The sequence below is a fragment of the Theobroma cacao genome, chromosome 5 (genome assembly GCF_000208745.1).
Source record: "Theobroma cacao cultivar B97-61/B2 chromosome 5, Criollo_cocoa_genome_V2, whole genome shotgun sequence".
In the NCBI taxonomy this organism is placed as follows: domain Eukaryota; kingdom Viridiplantae; phylum Streptophyta; class Magnoliopsida; order Malvales; family Malvaceae; genus Theobroma; species Theobroma cacao.
The window spans coordinates 209,843-232,074 of record NC_030854.1 but is presented as its reverse complement, the minus strand read 5'-3'; the positions used below and the strand labels follow the sequence as shown (position 1 = coordinate 232,074).

At 35.9% G+C, this 22,232-nt stretch overlaps 3 protein-coding genes across 4 annotated transcripts; all 3 read right to left on the bottom strand.

Annotated features, from left to right (window-relative positions):
* LOC18597436 (solute carrier family 40 member 2) lies at positions 2,438-5,569 on the bottom strand. Of its 2 annotated transcripts, XM_018121890.1 has the most exons (8): positions 5,287-5,559; positions 4,861-5,011; positions 4,400-4,596; positions 3,576-4,061; positions 3,292-3,463; positions 3,045-3,182; positions 2,793-2,903; positions 2,438-2,673 (listed from the first exon to the last, which is right to left on the bottom strand). In XM_018121890.1, exons 1-8 carry the CDS (start codon positions 5,382-5,384, stop codon positions 2,545-2,547), a joined length of 1,482 nt encoding a protein of 493 aa, XP_017977379.1. In that variant the 5' UTR covers positions 5,385-5,559; the 3' UTR covers positions 2,438-2,544. The 2 variants fall into 2 exon arrangements, with proteins under 2 accessions (XP_017977379.1, XP_017977380.1); XM_018121891.1 differs by lacking the exon at positions 2,438-2,673 and having other exon boundaries at positions 3,017-3,182; positions 5,287-5,569.
* Positions 5,984-8,794, bottom strand: LOC18597435. The gene is made up of 4 exons (XM_018121892.1): positions 8,428-8,794; positions 8,047-8,116; positions 7,852-7,941; positions 5,984-6,249 (listed from the first exon to the last, which is right to left on the bottom strand). Exons 1-3 carry the CDS (start codon positions 8,740-8,742, stop codon positions 7,892-7,894), a joined length of 435 nt encoding a protein of 144 aa, XP_017977381.1. The 5' UTR covers positions 8,743-8,794; the 3' UTR covers positions 5,984-6,249; positions 7,852-7,891.
* Positions 9,521-17,207, bottom strand: LOC18597434 (protein SCAR4). The gene is made up of 9 exons (XM_018121741.1): positions 16,874-17,207; positions 16,054-16,217; positions 15,304-15,427; positions 15,079-15,208; positions 14,188-14,249; positions 10,542-14,073; positions 10,340-10,426; positions 10,107-10,211; positions 9,521-10,026 (listed from the first exon to the last, which is right to left on the bottom strand). The coding sequence occupies exons 1-9, from the start codon at positions 17,026-17,028 to the stop codon at positions 9,970-9,972; spliced, it is 4,416 nt and encodes a 1,471-aa protein (XP_017977230.1). The 5' UTR covers positions 17,029-17,207; the 3' UTR covers positions 9,521-9,969.

The window sequence follows — 22,232 nt, the reverse complement described above, 5'->3', positions numbered from 1 at the left end:
TAAGTTTAATATATTTATATTTTTTATTATTAATTTTTATATAATATCATCTTTTAAATATATTTTTAATGTTATATATTTTATTTTTATTTTTTATTATAATTTTATATATTATTTTTATTTTTTTAATATAATTTTTTAAAAAATATATAATATTTTAATTTTAATTTTTATCTATATTATATAAATTTTAATTTTTTATATTTTATTTTAATTTTATATTATATATTTTATTTTAATAATAATATTACGAAATATTTTTAATAAAATAATAGAATTAAAAAATAAAAATATTTTTAAAAATATTACAGAATAAAATGTAATTTAATTGTATTAATTTTAAATTACAATGCAGTGATATGTTGCTTAATAAATATTATAATATAATTTAATTAAACATAATATAAAAAATATTAGTGTTTGGTACTTCTCTGGTACCAAACACTAATGAAAGTTTACGAAACTAAATTATAATTCTTTCACGAGGAGATGTGGTTGGTATCGTAGTTTCCAAAGCTAGAAGGGCAAGTGGTGCAAAATCCTAGACATAGCTTCAACTTTAAAGTAGACTGGGACAAGTAGCGACGCTCTCTCCTTTTCTTTTTTTTTTTATAGCCCGGACAGGGCAAAGCATGGGGCTTAGCATCGTCACTGACCATCAGTTGACAACGAACAAACGGCCAAAGCAACTTGAATTTTATTTTTAAGGAAAACAGTCTGGCTTTGATGTTTGAGAGAATCTTTTTTTGTTAATTTCGTTTTGTTCTTAGTTTTTTATAATCTTGGTTGCTAAGGCAGTGCCTGGCAATGCTCTGAGGTTTAGACAGAAGAAAACATTAACAAATGCGAGAGCAAGTAAGCACCAAAAAAAGATTGTTACTGACATTTTACACCAGGGCAAGCAAATAGAAAGGCACCCATTCCCAATGGAAATGCAATCCACAAATTAATGATTACAACAAAATAGTACCAAGAACCTATATATCCAAATCTGATGCATTTGCAGTATAAAAACAATGGTCAAAAGGTTTCAAGATTAAATAAGTAATCTAATTCTAAGCACATATATATGATGAACGAATGTGACCGATGAGTGGACCTCTCTTTAATTATCTTGAACGTTAAACATCGGGACCAATAGAAGTTGACTAGAGAGTATCAGCATCAGCTATCCATCTAGTTGATCACCAACTTTACAGATGCGCATTAAGATTTTTTCTTGTGTTTCTAGCTCCAAGCCCACTTGAGCTAGGGTGGATATGAGAGAAGAAACTCATCACTGGGGCTGCAGCTGAGCTGAGCAGCTCACAAGCCGCTTGAGCTTGACAGAAATTGGGGCAGCTTGGCCTTTGCTCAAATATAGCATGAATTAAGATCACTAATGCATGAGGTCAAGCTTGAGTTTGTATAGGCTTGTTGGTAAAACAAGCCCCCCTTTCCCAACAATCCTCAATAGCAAAGGGGAACAGCATTCTAGTTAGTGTTGACCCAACATTTCTCATAACTGAGGCTCTTGCTATTCTTCTTTAGTTAAGTAAATTCCATTAAATAAGTCCTATTCTTATCAATCCTAAAAAAAAAAAAAAAAGAGTCCTATAAATGAGATAAGGAGACCAGTAGCTGGTTATCTAAGGCTGCTCAAAAACAAGAATAAATGTCCCAGCACCACAAAAGAAACATCTTCTAGCAGAAAAACAGAAATTTAAGCATGAGAGTTGGTTGGTTAGACTGATGCTGGTTATCATCATGTTGCAACAATCCTAGCAATTCCATTTCTATAAAAAGCTATGTGCACTTCTAGGAGAATTTGTAGTAAATTATGTCAAACAACTAGACTTCCATATTATCCAATGCTAGATGATTACAGAAAAGGCCTCAATCCCGAGCCTGATAATGTAAAATGCTAAATATTAAAAATAAATATTATCATGATAACTTTATTGAGTATGATAAAATACATTTAAGCTGTCAATTGGATCTATTCAAATTTCACATTCTTCTTACACTTTTTGAAGTATGCCAAGTGTTGAAGAAGACGAAAATATCAAAAGTTTACTTCATTATTCACAGATTGATTTAGATCGTATTTGACTCTTCTAACTTCTATTGCAACATCAGAACGTGTATTTTCTATTATTAGATCCGTTAAGAACGAAATTCGTAATAAAATATCAAATGATTTTCGTTAATCATTCTTTTTTAAAATAAAATCATTCCAAATTTAAACATTAATTCAATTCTATGAAATACCGTCGAGTTTTGTTAAAAGCATCAAATCTGAATATTCAATAGTTATTAAAAAATGTCTTTATGTTTTAATTAACATGTAATTGGAGTTACTTGTATATTTTCCCATGAACTTCTTTCATTTAAGTTCCTTTATATTTTTACCAGACAACAAACTTCTAGTAAGACTTTTATAAAAATAATCTTGGTCTGAAACGCGAAAAACAGGCTCCGCCACCGACCATATAGATAGATTTCCACATTCAGATCACAAACATCAAAGAAAGAAACAATCAGGCAGGCCATATCATCTTACAATCACTGAACAAGTGATAACAGCTTCTCCAAGTGGAAAAGGTGTTTCCGAACTCGGTATAGATGGAAAGTGTAGAGAAATGCAGCCAATGTCACCGCACAGAAGGACATCATACTCAACTTCCAGAAATCCTATACAAGGAGAAAAACCCAGTGAATTTAAGTTTTGAAGCATGCAATTCTCAGAAGAAAAATGTTGATTTCAGCTATAAATCCTTGAAAAACACAAGCTAAATTCTTAGGATGATTACCCGTGGATTTGAGATTAGTATTCCCATGACATAACCCATAAAATCCAAGGTAGACTGAAGTGAGCTCTGAACACCCCCCACAATGCAACGATTAGATTCAGGAACAAGATCCTGTCCAGGAGACAATGGCAAAAGAGAAATAGAAAATGCAGTGAGACAAATTTTTTGAAACGAAGCTGTCTAATGCATCAGCCAATGCAGAGATTAACAACATTTAATAGTACCAGTTTGTGATTAGTTGTGTTCTTCTACCTGCATTTGTTGGATGACGGATAAGTCGAACATCCACAAACCAAGACGAGATGTTGCAACTCCACCCATCAGCATGTATGCTGATAAATGGCTGTTTTTGACCCAGATTGAAGCCACACATAGCAGCAGGCAATTCCACTGCATTCAAAGGTGCATGCCAAAATGGAATTGAAGGTGAACAGCATCAAGGAAAGGTAATTCTACAATGGCTAAGTAACTCCTTAATTGGTCTGTAGAAGGGTTATACCTGAGACCAGACAGACCAGAGTCCTGTTCTGAGTGTTAAAATACGAGACTGTAGCATGGGATACACAACTGTTGCGGCTATTCCAATTGAAGCACTAATGCCACGTGCTATTCCAATTACAAATGCAGGTATGCCTTCCCATTCCAAGGCTGCCGTCATCAAAGTCCCAAAGCTGGAAAAACATTAATCAGCAAAAGGTGAATTGCCACAGAGAAAGAATCCCAATGAAATAATTACTTCCATTTACTTCAGAAGTAAAACAAATAGAATACCTCGATACTCACCTTAGGACAGTGAAATACAACAAAGCTAAAGCAACTCCAGGTAGAACAACATCTTGCTGCAGATATACTCTCCATGCATCAATGTAAGGAACCTTAGCGACACACTCGATAAATTTACTCCCAGAGTTCTTTCCTGCGGCTGCTGAATTCTCTCCGTTATTGGAAAGTGAATCAGGTATTTCCTGAGAAGCCGATGTGCTTTCTTTCGCAACATCACTTGGTGAAACTTTTGAAATCCTCCTTAGGCTGCTTTCACCTAAAGCTGGGATCCCGTTGTACACAGACATAAAAAGCCAATATTCCACCCAAACAGTTATAGTTGTCCACAGTGCTAAGGTCATAGCAGATGCTTTTAGTGATACAAAGCTGATGATGAAGCCAGTTATAACTGGTGCAACTAGCTTGCAGGTTAAATCAATTCGTCTAATGACAGAATTCATCTCAGTCAGTAAAGCTGGAGGATGGCCTTCTGATATTACCACCACCCTGTTCTTGAAAAGAAAAAAAGAAACGGGAGAGGAGAAGGAGAGGAACATTAATATATCAAGCATGCTTGTTGAATAAACTGAGAATGACTAAAAAGAATAACACTAAATCTATACTTCACCTCTTTAACAACTGAGCAGAGAGTTGGATAAATTGAGAATGACTAGAAAGATATTATTCCATCAAATATAGTCAAACATATGAATGTATGATAGAAATAACTTGTGACCATGCTTAAGTAGAACAACACTTTACTTTTCTTCATATTAGTCCATATTCTCTTGTTTTCTTTTCTTTACTTTTGTTTTTCTCTCTCTCAGAGTACTATATGAAATTACCATTCTCTTTCGATTAGGATGGTACCGGCCAGAGTTGAAAGCACACCAACAGCTCCAGAGATGTTGGTCAATATCACCAGGGAGATAAATGCCACGAGATTTGTGACCTTCAGGCTTGAAAATACCAGTAAGGCCATTACTGCACATCCAGCAATTATGAAGGACAGATTCTGGGTTACTAACCAAAGTTTAAGAACCTGCCAACAGAAATTACATAATACATATATAGTCACTCTCCTTATCATTTGTTTAGATTTATTGATCAGCAGCTGGTTCCACTCTCAGTTTTCTTAATAACGTGAAATAGAATTGCTCATGTTGCAGTGAGATTCAGTTATAACCCTAAAACTTTTGATAAACTTCTGTAAATCACATGGCTACATTTACAAAAGGGGGTTCGCATGGAAACTGAACTTCGAAGCCTTAAATTTCAACTAAAGAAACGAAGATCTGAAGCAAACCTTTACATATGTGAGCCTATCCACCCATCGACCAATGACGGGACCAAATAATGCAGTAGAAGCAGATTCCACAGCACCGTAAATAGCAGCAAGGAGTAAAGAGTCTGGCCAAACACTGATCATGTATAAACCGACAGAAAATTCCCACATTCTGCAATGAAGTAAAGCATTAAACATAAATTGCAAGGGAAGCACACATGGGAGAGACAGGCAATTCAGATCATTCTTGTTGCACAAAGGATATATGCCTGGCAAAATCGAAGTAGTCAAGAGATGATAATTTCTGTGTAATAGGTGTGTTCAATATAAATAGTAGAAAACTTACATGAAAATATCCCAAACAATCCCTTATATTACAGGTTATATGTATCATGTAAATCAATCAATCAGCCTGGTTGAAATGTAAGGAGTAGAACAAAAAAAAACCTGGCACCCCATCTCGCAAGAAAGTGGGCGGCATAAAGATTCTTGAGAAGAGATGATGGAGGTCTCAGTTCCTGTGCAAGGAGTAGTTGCCTTTCCATTTCAGCTGCTTATCGAATCTTTCCTGAGCTTTCAGGTATTTAGGTTGATTTGTAGTTACGGAAACTGTCCTTCACATATATAGATACCCCATAGCGGTAATGAAAGTTTAGGAAACTAAATTATAATCCTTTCATGAGGAGATGTGGTTGGTATCGTAGTTTCCAAAGCTAGAAAGGCAAGTGGTGCAAAATCCTAGACATAGTTTCAACTTTAAAGTTGACTGCGACAAGTAGCGACGCTCTCTCTTTTTTTTTTTTTTTTATAGCCCGGAAAGGGCAAAACATGGGACTTACCATCGTCACTGACAACGAACGAACGGCCAAAGCAACTTGAATTTTATTTTTAAGGAAAACAATCTGGCTTTGATGTTTGAGAGAATCTTTGTTTGTTGATTTCGTTTTGTTTTTAGTTTTTTATAATCTTGGTTCCTGAGGCAGTGCCTGGCAATGCTCTGAGGTTTAGACAGAAGAAAACATTAACAAATGCGAGAGCAAGTAAGCATAATCAACCTTGGCTTCTTGCGAGTACACATGCAGAATAACACCTCACCCATTAATATGAGTATTTGAACAATTAAATCTTCATGGCAATCATAAGATAATCCATTGGCTCAAAAGGATTTTGCCAAAATTCATCATTTCATGGAAGCTCAATCCAAAATATTCCAGCTTTTAAAGACCACATTAACAAATAATCTTATGGCAATACACAGATCCCATATGTATCTGGTCAAAGGGAAAGGAGGGAAAAAAAAAAAGAATTAAAAAGAGACTGAATTATTAAAAATCAAAAACAAATAGAAAAAAAAAGATTGTTACAGACACATTTAAGGAGACAAAACAGGCATGAGAAACCATGTGGACCCTGCAAGGAAGTAGAAATGACATTAGTTCATATACAAAGGATTAAACTGGTCAGTATGCATTAAGTGATTCATGTTGCTGTCAGATGAGATGAAACAGAAAATTAAACATTTAAATATACTACCAATTATCTATTTATCGTTATGATATTGAATCCACCTGAACTATAAAGCATGCCAAACAAAGCTTATTCTAAAACCTAAGATCCCTCTTCAGCAGTGCAGCAGAGTCTCTTTCCTTTCCTTTATGTATTACAGTATACAGGACCATGCTGTTTCTCAGTATGAGTTTTACAGGTGCATCTTCTAAAATTAACAAAGCAACTTCAACTGATTTGATTGTGTTGTGTCTTCACCCTTTCCAACATTCTTATTTTAGGTGATATGCTGACATTTTACACCAGGGCAAGCAAATAGAAAGTTACCCATTCCCAATGGAAATGCAATCCACATATTAATGATTACAACAAAATAGTACCAAGAACCTATATATCCAAATCTGATGCATTTGCAGTATAAAAACAATGGTCAAAGGTTTCAAGATTAAATAAGTAATCTAATTCTAAGCACATATATATGATGAACGAATGTGACCGAAAAGTGGACCTCTCTTTAATTATCTTGAACATTAAACATTGGGACCAATAGAAGTTGACTAGAGAGTATCAGCATGAGCTATATATCTAGTTGATCATCAACTTTACAGATGTGCATTAAGATTTTATCTTGCATTTCTAGCTCCAATCCCACTTGAGCTCGGGTGGATATGAGAGAAGAAACTCATCACTGGGGCTGCAGCTGAGCTGAGCAGCTCACAAGCCGCTTGAGCTTGACAGAAATTGGGGCAGCTTGGCCTTTGCTCAAATATAGCATGAATTAAGATCACTAATGCATGAGGTCAAGCTTGAGTTTGTATAGGCTTGTTGGTAAAACAAGCCCCCTTTCCCCACAATCCTCAAAAGCATAGGGAAACAGCATTCTAGTTAGTGTTGGCCCAACATTCTCATAACTGAGGCTATTGCTATTCTTCTTTAGTGAAGTAAATTCCATTAAATAAGTCCTATTCTTATCAATCCTAAAAAAAAAGAGTCCTATAAATGAGATAAGGAGACCAGTAGCTGGTTATCTGAGGCTGCTCAAAAACGAGAATATATGTCCCGGCACCACAAAAGAAACATCTTCCAGCAGAAGAACAGAAATTTAAGCATGACAGTTGGTTAGACTGATGCTGGTTATCATCATATTGCAACAATCCTAGCAATTCCATTTCTATAAAACAGTATGTGCACTTCTAGGCGAATTTGTAGTAAATGATGTCAAACAACCAGCCTTCCATATTATCCAATGCTAGATGATTACAGAAAAGGCCTCAATCCCGAGCCTGATAATATAAAATGCTAATATCTAACATGAGAAGAACATAAGCATCTCCAATATTCTGAGGTCAATTCCTAGCCCAAGAGTCAGGGATGGAGAACTTAATTGTACAAGTAAACCGGCCAGTAGCAAAACTTAGTATTCTTCTTATACAAGATTTGTTGAAGTGAAGAAAGCAAATTAAGCAAAAGAAAACCAGAGCAGAGCAATAAGGCTGAGGCACTCACAGTTCTAAATGTTTGAAATGCAGAGACCAAGCGGGTTATCTCAAGAATCACCCTTCATTTCATCTGAATCTGAATCACTTGCATTATAACCTGATAAAGGCTCAGAACAGCAAACAGAAATTGCAATCAATTATCATACTAGTATTATACTACTATTAAAAGGTGATCGTGATAGCGAAAGTTACAGAGGTGAACCTGGATGCTTATCGCTGACTTTCCAAACCGAAGACCGCAACCTCGATGCCCTTGTCATCCAAATTCTTCCCTATGATCCCAATAGACCAAACCAAAACTTAGAAACAAAGGCACCCTAAATTGGAAAAAGAACAAAATGACGAATAATAAAAGAAAAGAGGAAATAGAATCTCTATTTTCTTAATCTTGGAAGCTAAGAAAAGAAAAGAAAAGCGCGAAACTTGTGTTCATCTTGGTAAAGAATTATAAAGAAGAGCAAAAGCGCAAAATTATAAATTTATTACAATTGAATTACTTTTCCTCCGCAATCAAAATAGCAAAGCACACACCAGAAAAATAAAATCAATCCCTTTATAGAATCCGGGAAGAAAAAGAAGGAACCTTTTGTGCATCTCGAGGAACCCCATAACCGCTGTAATACATTTGACTGACGAGAACCTGCATGTTGACATCCCCAGCTTTAGCTTCCTTAAGAGTGTCTTTGAACCAACGCTTGACGCAATCGGAGACAACATCGGAGAGAGGGAGGCGTTGACTGGCACTAGAGCTCTCCATCTTGTTCTTCGACTTGTCTTCACTCACAATCCGGCGGTTCTGCGCCGTGGGCTTTGCGTTTTTCCCTGTTTTGTTGAGATGCTGAGCGGTGGCCTTTGCAAGATGTTGAAGCTTGGTTGCGCCAGGGAGCGACCTTCCCATAAACAAAAACCTAAGAAAATTAAAAACAAACAAAAAAAAAAATAGAGAGAAGAGAATTGAATTGTGTGTCCTTATAAACAAGAGAGAATAAAGAGGGAAAATCCATTGACCTTTCTTTGGGTTTTTTCCTTTTTTTTTTTGAGGATTTTTTTCTTTTTTTTATCTTTTGGTTTTTTTTTTAGTTGCTTTTGATGGTAATTAATAAATAAATTAATCTTATTTTGATGAGTTTTTCGAAGGAAATAGAAAAATTCATTGTCATTATATAATATTACTGAATTTTTTTATTAAAAGCACAAAAAAATTCAAAAGATTGGAGAATTGAAATTTGATATAATTCGGGTAATATTATCTAATTTTTTGATTAAAGGGATAAAAGGACCAAGAGCATTGAAAAGGTGAAATTTAATATAATTTGGATGCCTATGAACGATAACCGACCACGATCAACGGCAGAAGGCACGATGATACAGAAATAAAAAAAAGAATCCTAAAAGGTATTAAGAAAGGGGAGAAAATTATTTTTTGAAATTTTTGATTTTTTTTTAAATTTGGGTGAATGGATTTAGTTTCTAACAAATCTATTCCAATTAAAAAAACATGGAGATGGAGAGAATTCAAGTGGTTAAATTTAATATAATTCCGCCAATTCGAATTATCTAATAATTAATGCTCACATTTTCAATAAAAAAAATTTATATTTATAAATTTAATATTCTGTTGTTGAAATGAAATTCATTAAACCGTGCCGATATCAATTTGATTATTGCAAGCACCGTTGAGAACCGCACCTTCACAAGTCACATACACCGTTGATCTCTTGGAAAAACAATTTACAGGAAGAAGCATCATAAACACAAGCGTATGCTCACAGAAGTGGCAAAAGCTACATATCAAAATTTATACCACGTCAAAAACAATTTACACCTGTCAATATTTCTTCAGATACTAGGACACTGCATTTGACTGGCGCAGCGCTTGCACGCTGACACATGAAACTCCTTCTTGTATAACCATTTCACCCGCACATTGGATTCCCTGAATATAGAGCAAGGCCAAGTGCTGGTGACTCAGTGAGATACACGTGCGGGGGGGGAAGAGCAGAATATTATACAGCAACAGAGAGTTGAGGAAAAGAATACACCAGACCAAAGATATTTCCTATTCGCTAAGATTGGAGCAATTAATAGTATTGCTTAACCAATTTGTAGAAGTAATCACAATCTTTCAAGAATCACTCCAACCATCTTCATCATCATCATCTTCATCGCTTCCAGCCAATGCCTATTTTAACAAAGATGACTTTAGAAATTGTACACTCAAAAGAGAGAGAGAGAGAGAGAGAGATAAGGATAAACAGAAACCTGGCGAATTGCATTTGCTTTCTCCAAGATCGCTGCAACTCTTAAGTTGGTTTTAGGACCCTGAATGCTGGGTCTGGTCACCGCTGCAGGCTTCAGGTTGAAGGACTGTACAAAACATAATAAATCAGCCCTCACTTTATCCGACAGATGCATTTCCCACCTTTCAACACTTTTTTTCTATATATAAAATAAGGAACAAATAGAATGTCAAGAATTCGGGAATTGGGTCTAACCTTGGTTCGTATCTGTTCCAGCAATGAATCTCTTTCATCTACCTTTGGAATCATTGGAGGTCGAACCCGCTCAGTTACCTTTCTCAACTGCAGAAAATTCAAACTGTTACTTCACAAGAAGAAAAGGCAGACTGGAAAAAATTGAAATGCAAGGTAATTAAAAGACAGACTGGAAAAATTTGAATTGCAAGGACATAATTACCTTGCTTTTGTCATGAGCAGCAACAGCATCAATGAGAGGATTGCGAGGTCGTGGAAGCTTAACATTTGGATTCCCATTTGCATTTCCATTTGCTTCTCCCTCTGAAGTTGATAAATCATGCTGCACAGTTGTATTTGATGTCTGTGAAGTTTCTCCCTCTGGAGCTGCCAAACCATGCTGCTCCTCTACTGTGGTTGGAAACTGCTCTTCTACTTTGGTAGGAAGTTCCTCTGCTACCTTGGTTGGACTCTGCTCTTCTCTCTTAGTTGATGAGGCCACAAATATATCAGGAGGATTCCCATGTTCTCCCTCAGAATTTTGTTTAGGGTGCTTAAATGCCCCACCTTCTAAACCTGTATCCAGTACAAACTGGTTTGGAGCATGTGTTGTTTTCTCATGCAAAGATTCAGGAATATGTCTAGAAGTTGTATGTTCAGTAACTGGCATCGACAAGAATGAGAAACTGGATTCTACTCTATCATCCTCCATAGCAGCGGAACCATATTCATGGCTTTCATTAGATATTATGGGTAATGTTAAAAATGGGTTTGGATGTGTTCTATCTAAATGAATACCATCGTATTGGCTATTAGCACTGTTACCCATAGTTGGGGGGTCCATAGGAAAAGGACTGGGTTGCATGAAATCCGTGGCGAATTGATCAGACACATGACCATACCTCTCTTCACCTTTGACAAGGGGTAAAAATGGGTTTCTGGACTCTAACGCTGATAAACCAAATTGAGCTTTCTGCTCAATGGCATATTGTGGTATCATTGAGAATGAACCCTGACCATGTTCAACCAATTCTCTTTGTGAAGCTGGAGAAGCATGTTGAGCTCTCCCTATCCTCCACTGCATTGGAGGAAGAGGTGGCAATGGTGGCATTTCCTCCATGCTAACTTTAGTTGCCCCATGGAGCAAGACAACGGCAGGCTGAGTAGAATCTGATGGATACATTTCTTGCTTATCCTGCCTACCTGATTGCTGTGAGAACTCTACTGAAGGTTGGCTTGAAGAGCCTTCTGCAGAATGTTCAGAAGCAGTTTGTAAGCATCTTTCCTGATTTATGTGATTCAGAGACTCTATCTGATTGGACAGGAGATTTAATGAATTTGAACTATCTTCAACCATTTGCAGGCTTCCCATATCATGCTGACTAGTATGCAAGTCCAATGACTGTTCGAAAGAAGTTTCTTTTTCTGATAGGCAACGAGTACGTGAAGACACCACATCTGCCCTACTTTCTATCAGATGACTCAAATATTTCGATTCTGACTCTTGATCACTCAACTCTGAAGAAGCTGGTACAGTGGTTAAATCAATGAAATTCAAACTATTTTTGGCTGGTTCTGCCAGAGACGGATCATGAATATCATCTTCTAAATTGGAATTGTCATAGGAGACTAATTTGCATGAAGTGGATTCTAGATCTGCTGGAGCGCCCTCTGCTTGATTTGTTTCCTCTTGTGCCTCTGACTCTACAAGACATTCTTGAGAAATAACCTCATCAGATTCCAATCCTTCCGTACATAGATCTCCAGCACCAGAAAGAGGCTCTTGCAAATTCTTTTGATTTTTAGATGGAGAACAAATCAAATTTGAAGACTCAGAAGTAGTATTATCTACATCATCATCAAGATCAGCAGAACCACAAGCAGCAGTAGAGACCGCCATAGTTTCAGCATGAACAGTTTCAGTTGCCAGATCATCTAAGCCTACATGATTATTGAGATCCAAATTATCAGCACTATTAGATGGAAGATCACAAGCGATAGCATCTCCTCCCACCATGCTCACCCTGCAGGTAATTTCGCCAGTTCCCTCTCCCTCTGCCACATCAAAAAGTTGGTCAGCATTTTGTTTCTGTTCAGAATATGAAGCTCCTATCTCTGTCGAGTCAGCCTCAAGTTGTGGATCATCATTAATTCCATCTGAACATTTCTGTTCGTTAAAGCCACAAGTCTGTGAAGTACCCACCATAGGAGCCATACATTCTGACTTGACACCAGCTTCTAAAGTAGCATCATTAACCTCAGACACTAAGTTGACAGGCCGCATAACATCCAAACCTTCTGAACTTCTTTCTACTTCTGCAAAGGTTGAACAAGGAAGCTGCTCCTCTGCTGATGAAATAACAGAATTTGGTGAACCAATCATTTGGTTGACTGAATTTTCAGCACAAGTTTCTCCAGCAAAATCTGTTTCAAGGACTTCATCAAAAGGATCATTACTGCTTCTCTTTTCAGGAGCAAGCTGTAAAATGTTTGATAAATGTGGCAAAGCATCAGAAGAGACATTTGTGTCCTCACTGTCCAACTCATCCACTTGATGGCTTTCAGCAGAAAGAGTAATCAAAGTAACATCCTGTTTCTCAGAAGAATCAGCCAAATATTTTCCACCATCCATTTCTGACAAATCAGAATTAGTTTTAACATCAACATAGGGCACCTCAGGTTCCGGCAAAGAAACTGCCATTGAAATTGTTTTGGGGTCCAACAAAACATGTGTGGGATTCAATTCTTCAAGACATGAACTATGAGATTCTTCACCAAGATCAGGGAGCTTGCATTCACCAAAAGAGGTATCTTTTGATGGCCATGCCTCATCAGAACTGGAGCATTGCATCTCTGAACATGCAGGAAGGTGGATGGATGGTGCCTCGACAATCTCAGCAGCACAGTTTTTATTAGAAGGGAACTCTTTAGCTGCTATTTCACCATCTGATGGCATATCTTCAGCCAGATTGTCTACAGTATCAGAGTAGGAAAAACTAGATCTTTCTTTCTTGAAGGAGCTGTTTCCATCATCAGATACAGAAGAGATCCCAACTGATTGAGAATCTGATGAATGGACTTGGACCTCAAGCTTTTCCTCATTTGCATCAGAATCAGTTCGATATTTTCCAATATTTAAGAAGCCAATATCGTTCTTAGGTCTGTATTCATTGTCCGTATCCATTTCAGACTCCATGGTAGCAAGGGCATCCATGTAATTGTCAACCTCACTGGTCATGTCATCAGAATGGTCCCCATCTATGCTGCATCCTTTTCTGCCTTCTCCATCGACTATTATATCCTTTTCAATTGCTGCTTTATGAAAGGAAGGGGGAATTCCATCTGTGAAATCAGCTGTTCGTTCAGGCACCTTCACAATCTCTCTATCAATGACTTCTCGATTCAACTCCTCAACAGATGGTTTCAGCACAATTTCTTGTGCATCAGGTGAAGAACTTGAATTTTCCTTTCCTTGTGAAGTATTTTTCACAGGACTCACTGTACTAATTTCAAGTATTTCAAGCCCTGAATCACTAGAGTTATCCAATGTCAATTCCAAAGGAGGTGGAGTACCAGAGGTCTCGTAAACTGCTTTATGCTCTGGTGAAGGACTCTCCAGGAATTTCTCCATGTAGCTTTTCCCAGATTTTATCTCAAGTGGAGATTCATTTAATTGCCTTCTTTTCAATTTTACAAGACGGGAAGGGTCCTTATAAGCATTCTCAATACGCTCCTCCAAAAACAGCTGATGCAATCTGCACTATTACAAAGCAATTCAATCACCAAGAAACCATATTAAAACTTTAAACATGCATGCTTATTCAACTAGAAGAAAGGTCAAAGGCACAGATGCAGAATTTAGGACTCACTTGGCATGTGATGTCAGTGCAATTTCTGGAGTCTCTCCATTCCTCCAGCGTGATCCTTTCTTCTGCTAGAATTAAAATATTAGAGACTATAGGATACAGGCAAAAACACCAAATAGCACAACTAGCCAAAAATAGACAGAAAAGTTTCTGTGTGATTGCTAAAACCACTGTGCACCAAAAAGTTACTGTCCGATGCCAGCCCTCTTAACTAATATGTTTAGTTTACTGATATGGACAAGGAAAAAGAATGTTTCATACAAATGAGAAGAAACTTAATTAGTTTTTTGATACAATTTGTGCAAATCACCCTAAAAGCAATAAGTACACCTCAAATGGAGTAGGGCCTAGGATATTAAGTGTGCTGCTCACATGAAAAGGACACCTCATAATCAGATATTTTTACTTTGACAGTGAAGCTAATCTCCAACCTTGCCATGAGTCTGCTCAAACACAAACTCACAGATGCCAAATATGAACTCTAAATGAAATAGCGAAATTCAACCATAAAAGAAACCTTTTTCTCCAGTGAAACAAAAGAATCTGTTCCAATAAAAATTATTGCTAGGGTAAACATCTCTTTTCTCCAAACAAGCTCAAGTTTTATCATTAAGAGGTAGAAACTTTGGGTAATTCTAGAGACCTATCTCTCAATTTATGCTATAAATGAGACATAACTGCAAATTGCTACAATAACTGCCAAAAGAGAAATCTAAGCAGATCCTTTTGATGAAAAAGTTGATGGGATATGCAGCACAAAAAATGAGAAGTTCAATCTAACAACACTATTGATGGGTCATACCATCCTACCCCCCCCCCCCCCCCAACCCCCAAAAGAATGGAATCATGCTAACTATATGGTGATGAACTTTGTTTTTTTTTTCACTTTATTACCTTCAGTTTACGGGATTTCTTTTCTCTCTGAACTTCTGCTGCTGCAATTTCAGGGAAAGCTGATTCTGCTTTGAAGAATGATGGATCAGTGTAACGCTTTAAACACGCCCCAGCACCCGCAACATCAAATCTGGAACAAGTCACAAATTATTAGAATATTCATTGTCTGAAAGCAAATTCCTCTCAATAAATTTGCTACAGTTAAGACCAATAAGGTAAGCTTACTTGTCCAAAAGGAATAACCGTGGAGGCCCCCGGCATTCCTCATAAGAATCCAGCACACAGCGAGGTAAGTCTCCACGAGTGATCAGATTATGTTCAGTGCGCAGATTAGGATGCCAGTCAACACCTGAGAAAAGATAATACATATATCGACAAGTTTAGTAGATAATTCCTCTGTGTATGAAAACTCCAATATCTATTTCAGAACCAAAAAGTAAACAAATAAATCCCAAATAAGGTCCATCCAAAATCAAAGCTGACTCATCATATGACATGATCACAGTTCCCATCCATTCCATTCTTGTAGACCAAACATGGGTTTATTGGAATGCAAAATGTATCTATGCATACTGATTCCATGACAAATTCACAGATATAGAAAGTCATCAAAAGATGCATCTTTTGGTTAGCTAAACAAAATTTCTTTTTACTCTAGATGGAGACAACGCATGAGGAAAGAAACTTGTAATGCCCATATGGTAGGCACCACTGTACTAGGCACTGAAACCCCTAGAAACTAAGTTAGTGGTTTCAAAAACATATAGATCTAATTCCCAACAATGCAATCATGTAAAAAAGATATACAAACTTAAGAAACAAACACAGATGCCAAACTGCCCCTTTTTGACAAGAAATGATATCCAGAACCCAGGGGTCAAAGTCAAATACAGAATAGAAAAACACTTTTCCAAGAACATGTACATAAATATGATGACATATTCAAGTAAAAATGTGTTTGAGGAGTAATCTAACCTGCATTGGTAAAGAATAATGAATGATTGGTTTGTGATAAAAATGCCTTCTCAATGGAAGGGAACTCCGCTTCAAGTTGTTGGACTCGAACCGTTAGACCATGGCCTCTTGCAGCGGTTGCCATTACCTCTTCATGCAAGTCATGGAATATCTCAGCAGCAAACCTTTATCAACCGAGAAGGAAAAGCAATTTAAAACCAGAAAAGGAGATAAAAAGCAAATTTAAAAAAACAATTCAAATTTGTCCCCATAAGTGCTACAACTCCAATAGAAATCTATAGTAAGGGTGCCAGTCTTACCAAAAATATTCCCCATATGCATAGTTGCAATTTCCTTAATGCATTTAAAAAAAAAAATTGATACACATTAATTTGAAATGAAAATTTGAATTCCGAGTGCTAAATTGGTGATCGCCACAATTTCCCAGCATTTGAAAACAAATAAGGTAGTCAATTTTCCCAGCATGTCTCAGATTCAAATTGCTGGAACAAAATTCCAATAGGGTACAATTGGAAAAAAACCTTTTAACAGATTCCGGTTATTAGAATAACCTCGACCTCAAAGCAAAGTAACATAGAATTAAGCAAGCTAAGTAACCAAGGAAATTAAACCAAACTGATATTAAAAAATAAATATATTGTAAATCTAAAAGCTGAGCTCCCAATGAAAAATGAAAATTGAACCACAGGAATTCAGCTCCAAAAACACTAAATTCAAAGCCTAATTGATTGATGAGCTGGCTGAGAGCAAAAATTGAAACTAAAACCAGACAAATTCCCAAAAAGGGAAAAAGAGCAAAAAGGAAGAGAGAGAGACTGACTCGGCAAGGTCACCGAGCTGGCGCAAAACACCAACGAGGCCAGCCATGGCGACTCCTTCAAGTAAAGCCTCAGGATCATCCTTGTCGGCAGCTCTATAGAGCTCCGGATCCGCCAAACTGTACTCGTTCCTTATCTGGTACCTCGTCAACGGCATTTCTTGTCCAGCCAAAGGCAAAAACAAACAAACCCTAAAGGAATGAAAATCTGCGGTGATCTCGAAACCGCATTCAGGTATCGGTGGTTTTGTTTCGGATTTTTAATTTTGAAGGAAATGAAAGAATGGGATATAGAGTGGTGATAGACGTGAAGAGAGTGTGTGTGTGAGAGAGAGAGAGAGAGTATTTAATGACTTTTTTTTTCTTTTTTTTTTTTTGGTTTTTGGTGAGAAATGGAAAGGGAAAGGAAACCGTGCGAGGCGAATTCTGTGCGGCGCGGTCGTTTCTTGGGTGCGCATCGTGCCGGTTATAATGCGCTCCCTGTCCTAATTACAAATTAGTCTCGGGTTAAAACTAATGCCAGTATTTAAAAATTGAATTAATCAAATTTTTATAAAATATAATCTAAATCTATTAAATTAAAAGTAAATGGAACGTTTTAAAAATATTAATAATATTTCTATTTTTGATATTATAAATGATCGATTTATTTGTAAATTTTGAATATATTACTTCTCTTAGTCGATTAATATCAAAATTAATCAAATTCAATCAATTTCTATTGATATCTCAATCGATTTGAATTGATTAATACGGATTATTAACTAAAAATATTATATTTTATATTCACGTAGCTTTTTAATTGAGTTTTATTTATTTATATTTGTAGTTTAGAGTTGTATTTATTGACTTCAATTTGGGTTGAGAGAAAGATTGGTGGCCCTCCTCCTCTTAATGGTTTCTTATCTTGGCTTAAAGTTCACGTCATAATTATACGGAAACTTTGGTTTAAAATTAAACATAGGATAGTTAATTATTAAGTTTTAAATTTTAGGAGATAAATGTATTTTACCTAAATTCACAAAGTTTTTTTTTTTTTTGTAATTTACCCTTAAAAATACCATAAAAAATCACTACATAAAAGTCTTCTCATTAAATGGTTAAATACCTTAAAATGTTGTTAAGAGTAATACTCCATTTGAAAATGGATTATTCATTCACAATGATCATAATTATTATAAAAAATATATATAAAAAATAAAATAAAACAATTATAATTAAATACATAGACATATGGTTTTGGCAAGCATCACAGCTATAATTATATACTAGTACTAGTAACTTAAACCAAACACCATCATCATTAAAAAATTATTCTTACAATTGGGTAAATTCTTGGGTGCTACATATCATGGTAGGCCAACAAAACATTTCATTACTCTTAATCTTAATTTATTTTTTTTTTTGGTTTAGTGTAACATTCAGACAAAATCCTTAACAGCATGTCTATGAAATGATGATTGTCCTCTTATTTTAAGGTTTAAACGAGGAATTAAACAACAAAATTAGACTAGTTAATTAATTCCACAAGCTTAAGCGTGAAGCCCTCCCCCTCTCTCTCTCTCGCTCTCGCTCTGTGTGTGCGAAGGGAAGGGTCCTTTTTAGTAGCAGGTTGATTGTTGAGCAGCCGAAACAAGATGTGGGACCCTGGAAAACAGTGCCCCATTGTTCATGGTCCCCATCAATTAAATATAAAATAAAATTAATTAAGGAGCAAGTAAGTAGTTTAAATATAAATAAAATTAAATAAAGAAATATATATATTCATACGTGTAGGTGTAATATACTACGTGGAATGACAATGGAAACTGGAAAGGTTTTCCATTTTTTCGCAGGATGGAGCCCACGAAGACGAAACGGAAGGCCATGGAGATGGGTCTCACATCTTTTATCTTGGAAACGAGAGTACAAAATTTGAGGATTGATTTGATTCAAAAGCCTGATTACAAGGACATTTAACTGCGATGGTCCCACCCTTAGCTAAAAGAAGCTAACCCATCCATCGCTGGGAGGATGAATCCATGTGATTTTTCTCTGTATAGCTTATGTACTTGATCCCACTACATGTAACAATGAAGCAACCGAGCGGGTTGTTTTAAGTTTTCTCTCCTTGCTCCCTCCTTTTCAATTCAGTGACTTAGTATAAATTTTTTATATTAAAAATTTTATGAAAGTGATTATGAATCTTAATATTATTATAAAAGAAGTATTGTAACAAGAATCATCATAATAAGTTACTATAACGTAAGAACATAGAGTCATAAAAATCTGAATTTTTATTATATTGTATATTACACAAACACGTATGAATATATAAAAAATTACTAAAATATCTTGATTTATATTTAATGTTATGGATTACTTGTTTATGATGTATTTTGGATTCAGTATCGATGATGTTTATCAAAATATAACGATTTTTTAATATGATACGAGAATATATAAAATTAAATAAATTTTGAAAAAAAATTATAAATAAATATATATATTATTTATATAAATATTAATTTTTATCCAAATAATTAAGACTGATTTGAAATTGTTAAAACCCGACTAAAGAAGTTAGTTCAATTTGGTGAGGCAGCGGGGGTGATGGCCTCATGCCTGATTCCTTTATTTGGCCTTGCTTTATGGTAACGCCTTTTCAACACCCCGGTGATTCCTCATGGAGATTTGCCCCTTTTTCAATCTGATTTTTATTCCACAAAAGAGTTATCGTTATGCATGTTAGGCCCCCTCACATGTCCAGCACCATGGAATTGGAACTCTAAAATGCTACGCCAACTTCACATGGCCAGTAACAAGAAAACATGTTGACAAAGTCTAAAGTTTATAATAAGTCGCACACCACTAGATGGACAACATTGAAATAATTGCAACTGGTGTAGGTGTAGCTCTAAGCTCTAGCTCTGCTCCGTGAACCGAATTTGTCCACAATTATCTAGCTTAAAGAGGGGTAAAATAAGAGTAACACCAACATTCATGTTGCTTAGAGAATACTTGCTGGGTCCACCATTTGCTTGTTAAATTTCATTTTCTGCTAACTTTTCATTATAGCTAAAGAGAAAATAGTACAATATGCATCGTTATTTATTTAATCACGAGAATATCTTATCAATTTTTTTTTCAATTAACACACTGTGAGTATCATTTTCTCGATTAATACGCTACGAATAAAGTGCTCTGATGGGACTGGAAGTGGAGGGCTTGAATAACCCTATCTTAGACTTGAGTGCAAGATGTGGATGTATAATAATGTAATCTTTGCTTTAAAGCTTTGGTTGATGTGGTGGGAAATAGGAAGCTTTCGGTTTCAGCTGACGCAGAGTACTAGAATAGCACTCAGGCCTCCTCAGCCGCAATCGAAAACAAGGTTTCCAACTTTCCATGTCCCCAGCATTAATCTCAGCCCAACAACTATCCTATGCTGGCCAAACAACACAAAAGACAAAAAAAAAAAAAAAAAAGAAATGGGCTGCTGTGGAAGTCCCCCACTTACGCAAATGCAAATATTGTAACTTGGGGTCAACTCATTCTTCATATGCTAAGCAAAGTCTCTCTCATGAGTTTGTTAATTGCTGGCTGAAATGCTGACTGCTAATGGTGTTGTAGTGGATGTAGTTGCAGGAAATTATCTTTCATTTTAATGGTGATGTGGGGTCTCTTGTTCCATCAAATTCTCGTAGTCGTAAAGACAGTTTTTTGTCATCAACGTATGATGATAAAATATAGAGAAATTTACACTTAATTTTCTAACGTATTATACTAATTCAATTTAAGTTCGTTAGATTTCAAAATAAACATATTGATCCTGTTTGAACAATAAATGTCAATAAAGGATGTTAAAAAATTACTGAAAAAAGATTAAAAAAAAAAACGGAGTTAAAAGAAGAGAGTAGTAATTTTTAAGATGATAGGATCATTTGTGAAAAGCAAGGTGGTGAATTTGGGAATTCCATGTTTGAATGATTGATTGCTGTGGAAGTGGAACCATGGTTTTCAACAAAGTGAAATGATACTGAGCTTCACCTTTTGGAGTAATGGTCCAAGAGCCATAGATGGTTGGGGCTTCTTGGCTTGGACTGAGCCCTTTGGACGAACAAAGATGGGCCTTGTTCCAAACCCCTGGTTCAGCTGACAGAAACCACGTCGGCAGATTCTATCCTGCTGGCCGACAAAGAGTAGCAACAGGGAAAAGGGAGAAGAAGAATATCCCTTTGCATCCCACCTTTTCGATTTGCTCATCAGCCTTTTCCTTGAATAATTATCTTTCTTAGAGTGGGTGATTGAGGAGAACGTCGGCACTAAATTTCACAAATGTTACATAGGAAATGGCCGTTTGTCTGAAAATGAAAATGATGTGATGGGTTGAGCACCATCAAACTCAAGATTCAGTGCCAAAAGGGCAAAAAGCTATCCATTAAGAGATAAAACAAGTAAATAAAACAACACTTGGCTTAGTTAGATCAAGATCATTTTAATTTCTTATGCAAAAAGATTTGTAAATTATTCTGCAGTGCCATATTTTATAATTTTAATTGTGTTCAATTATGCAAAATTTTGACAAAAAAAATAAAAAAACGACAATAGCTAAATGAAAAACCTTTAGCACCAATAAAATATAATAGAAAGCAAAGTATCAACATGACATTGACATGTCTACAAATGATTCGTGTTATTGTAATGATGCATATATAGATTATAATGAAAATTAATTATTGGTAATTCTTTTCACTAGAATGATGATTAAGTAACAGATATGTAATAAATGAAATGAAAGTTCGAGTATTATATATATTGAATCAAATTAAACATTTAAAAGCATGAAAATTAAATAAGATATTATCCTTTTCTTGAATTATAATCTTTAGTTTTAGCTGCATATATATACACACAATTTCTCCTCTGATTTACTACTAGTATTTGGTTTTAGTATGAGAAGAGAGTAGGTAGTGTAACTTACATAAAAACTGTTGATTTTACTCAAATGATTCTCTACCAACTCTTGGTATTTGAGTTAAATCTATGAGAAGATATATGATGGATGCAGCCAACTGTGCGACTACCCTTGTCTTAGGTTTTTCAGTATATCTATTGCAACCTGCAATTAGAAAATAAAGGAGTCCTTCCCTCATTTAAATTCTCTGTCGAGAACATGGTTGAGTGGACCATTGCTATCTTTGCAACCTGCAATTAGAAAATAAAGGAGTCCTTCCCTCATTTAATTTCTCTGTCGAGAACATGGTTGAGTGGACCATTACTATCTCGAAAGGATCAGTGTTTTCCTCCAGGAAATCTTGTGGAACTCATAAGGATAGCGTGGCACAGGTTGTACCGTTCGCATTTGGGAACAATGTTGTAC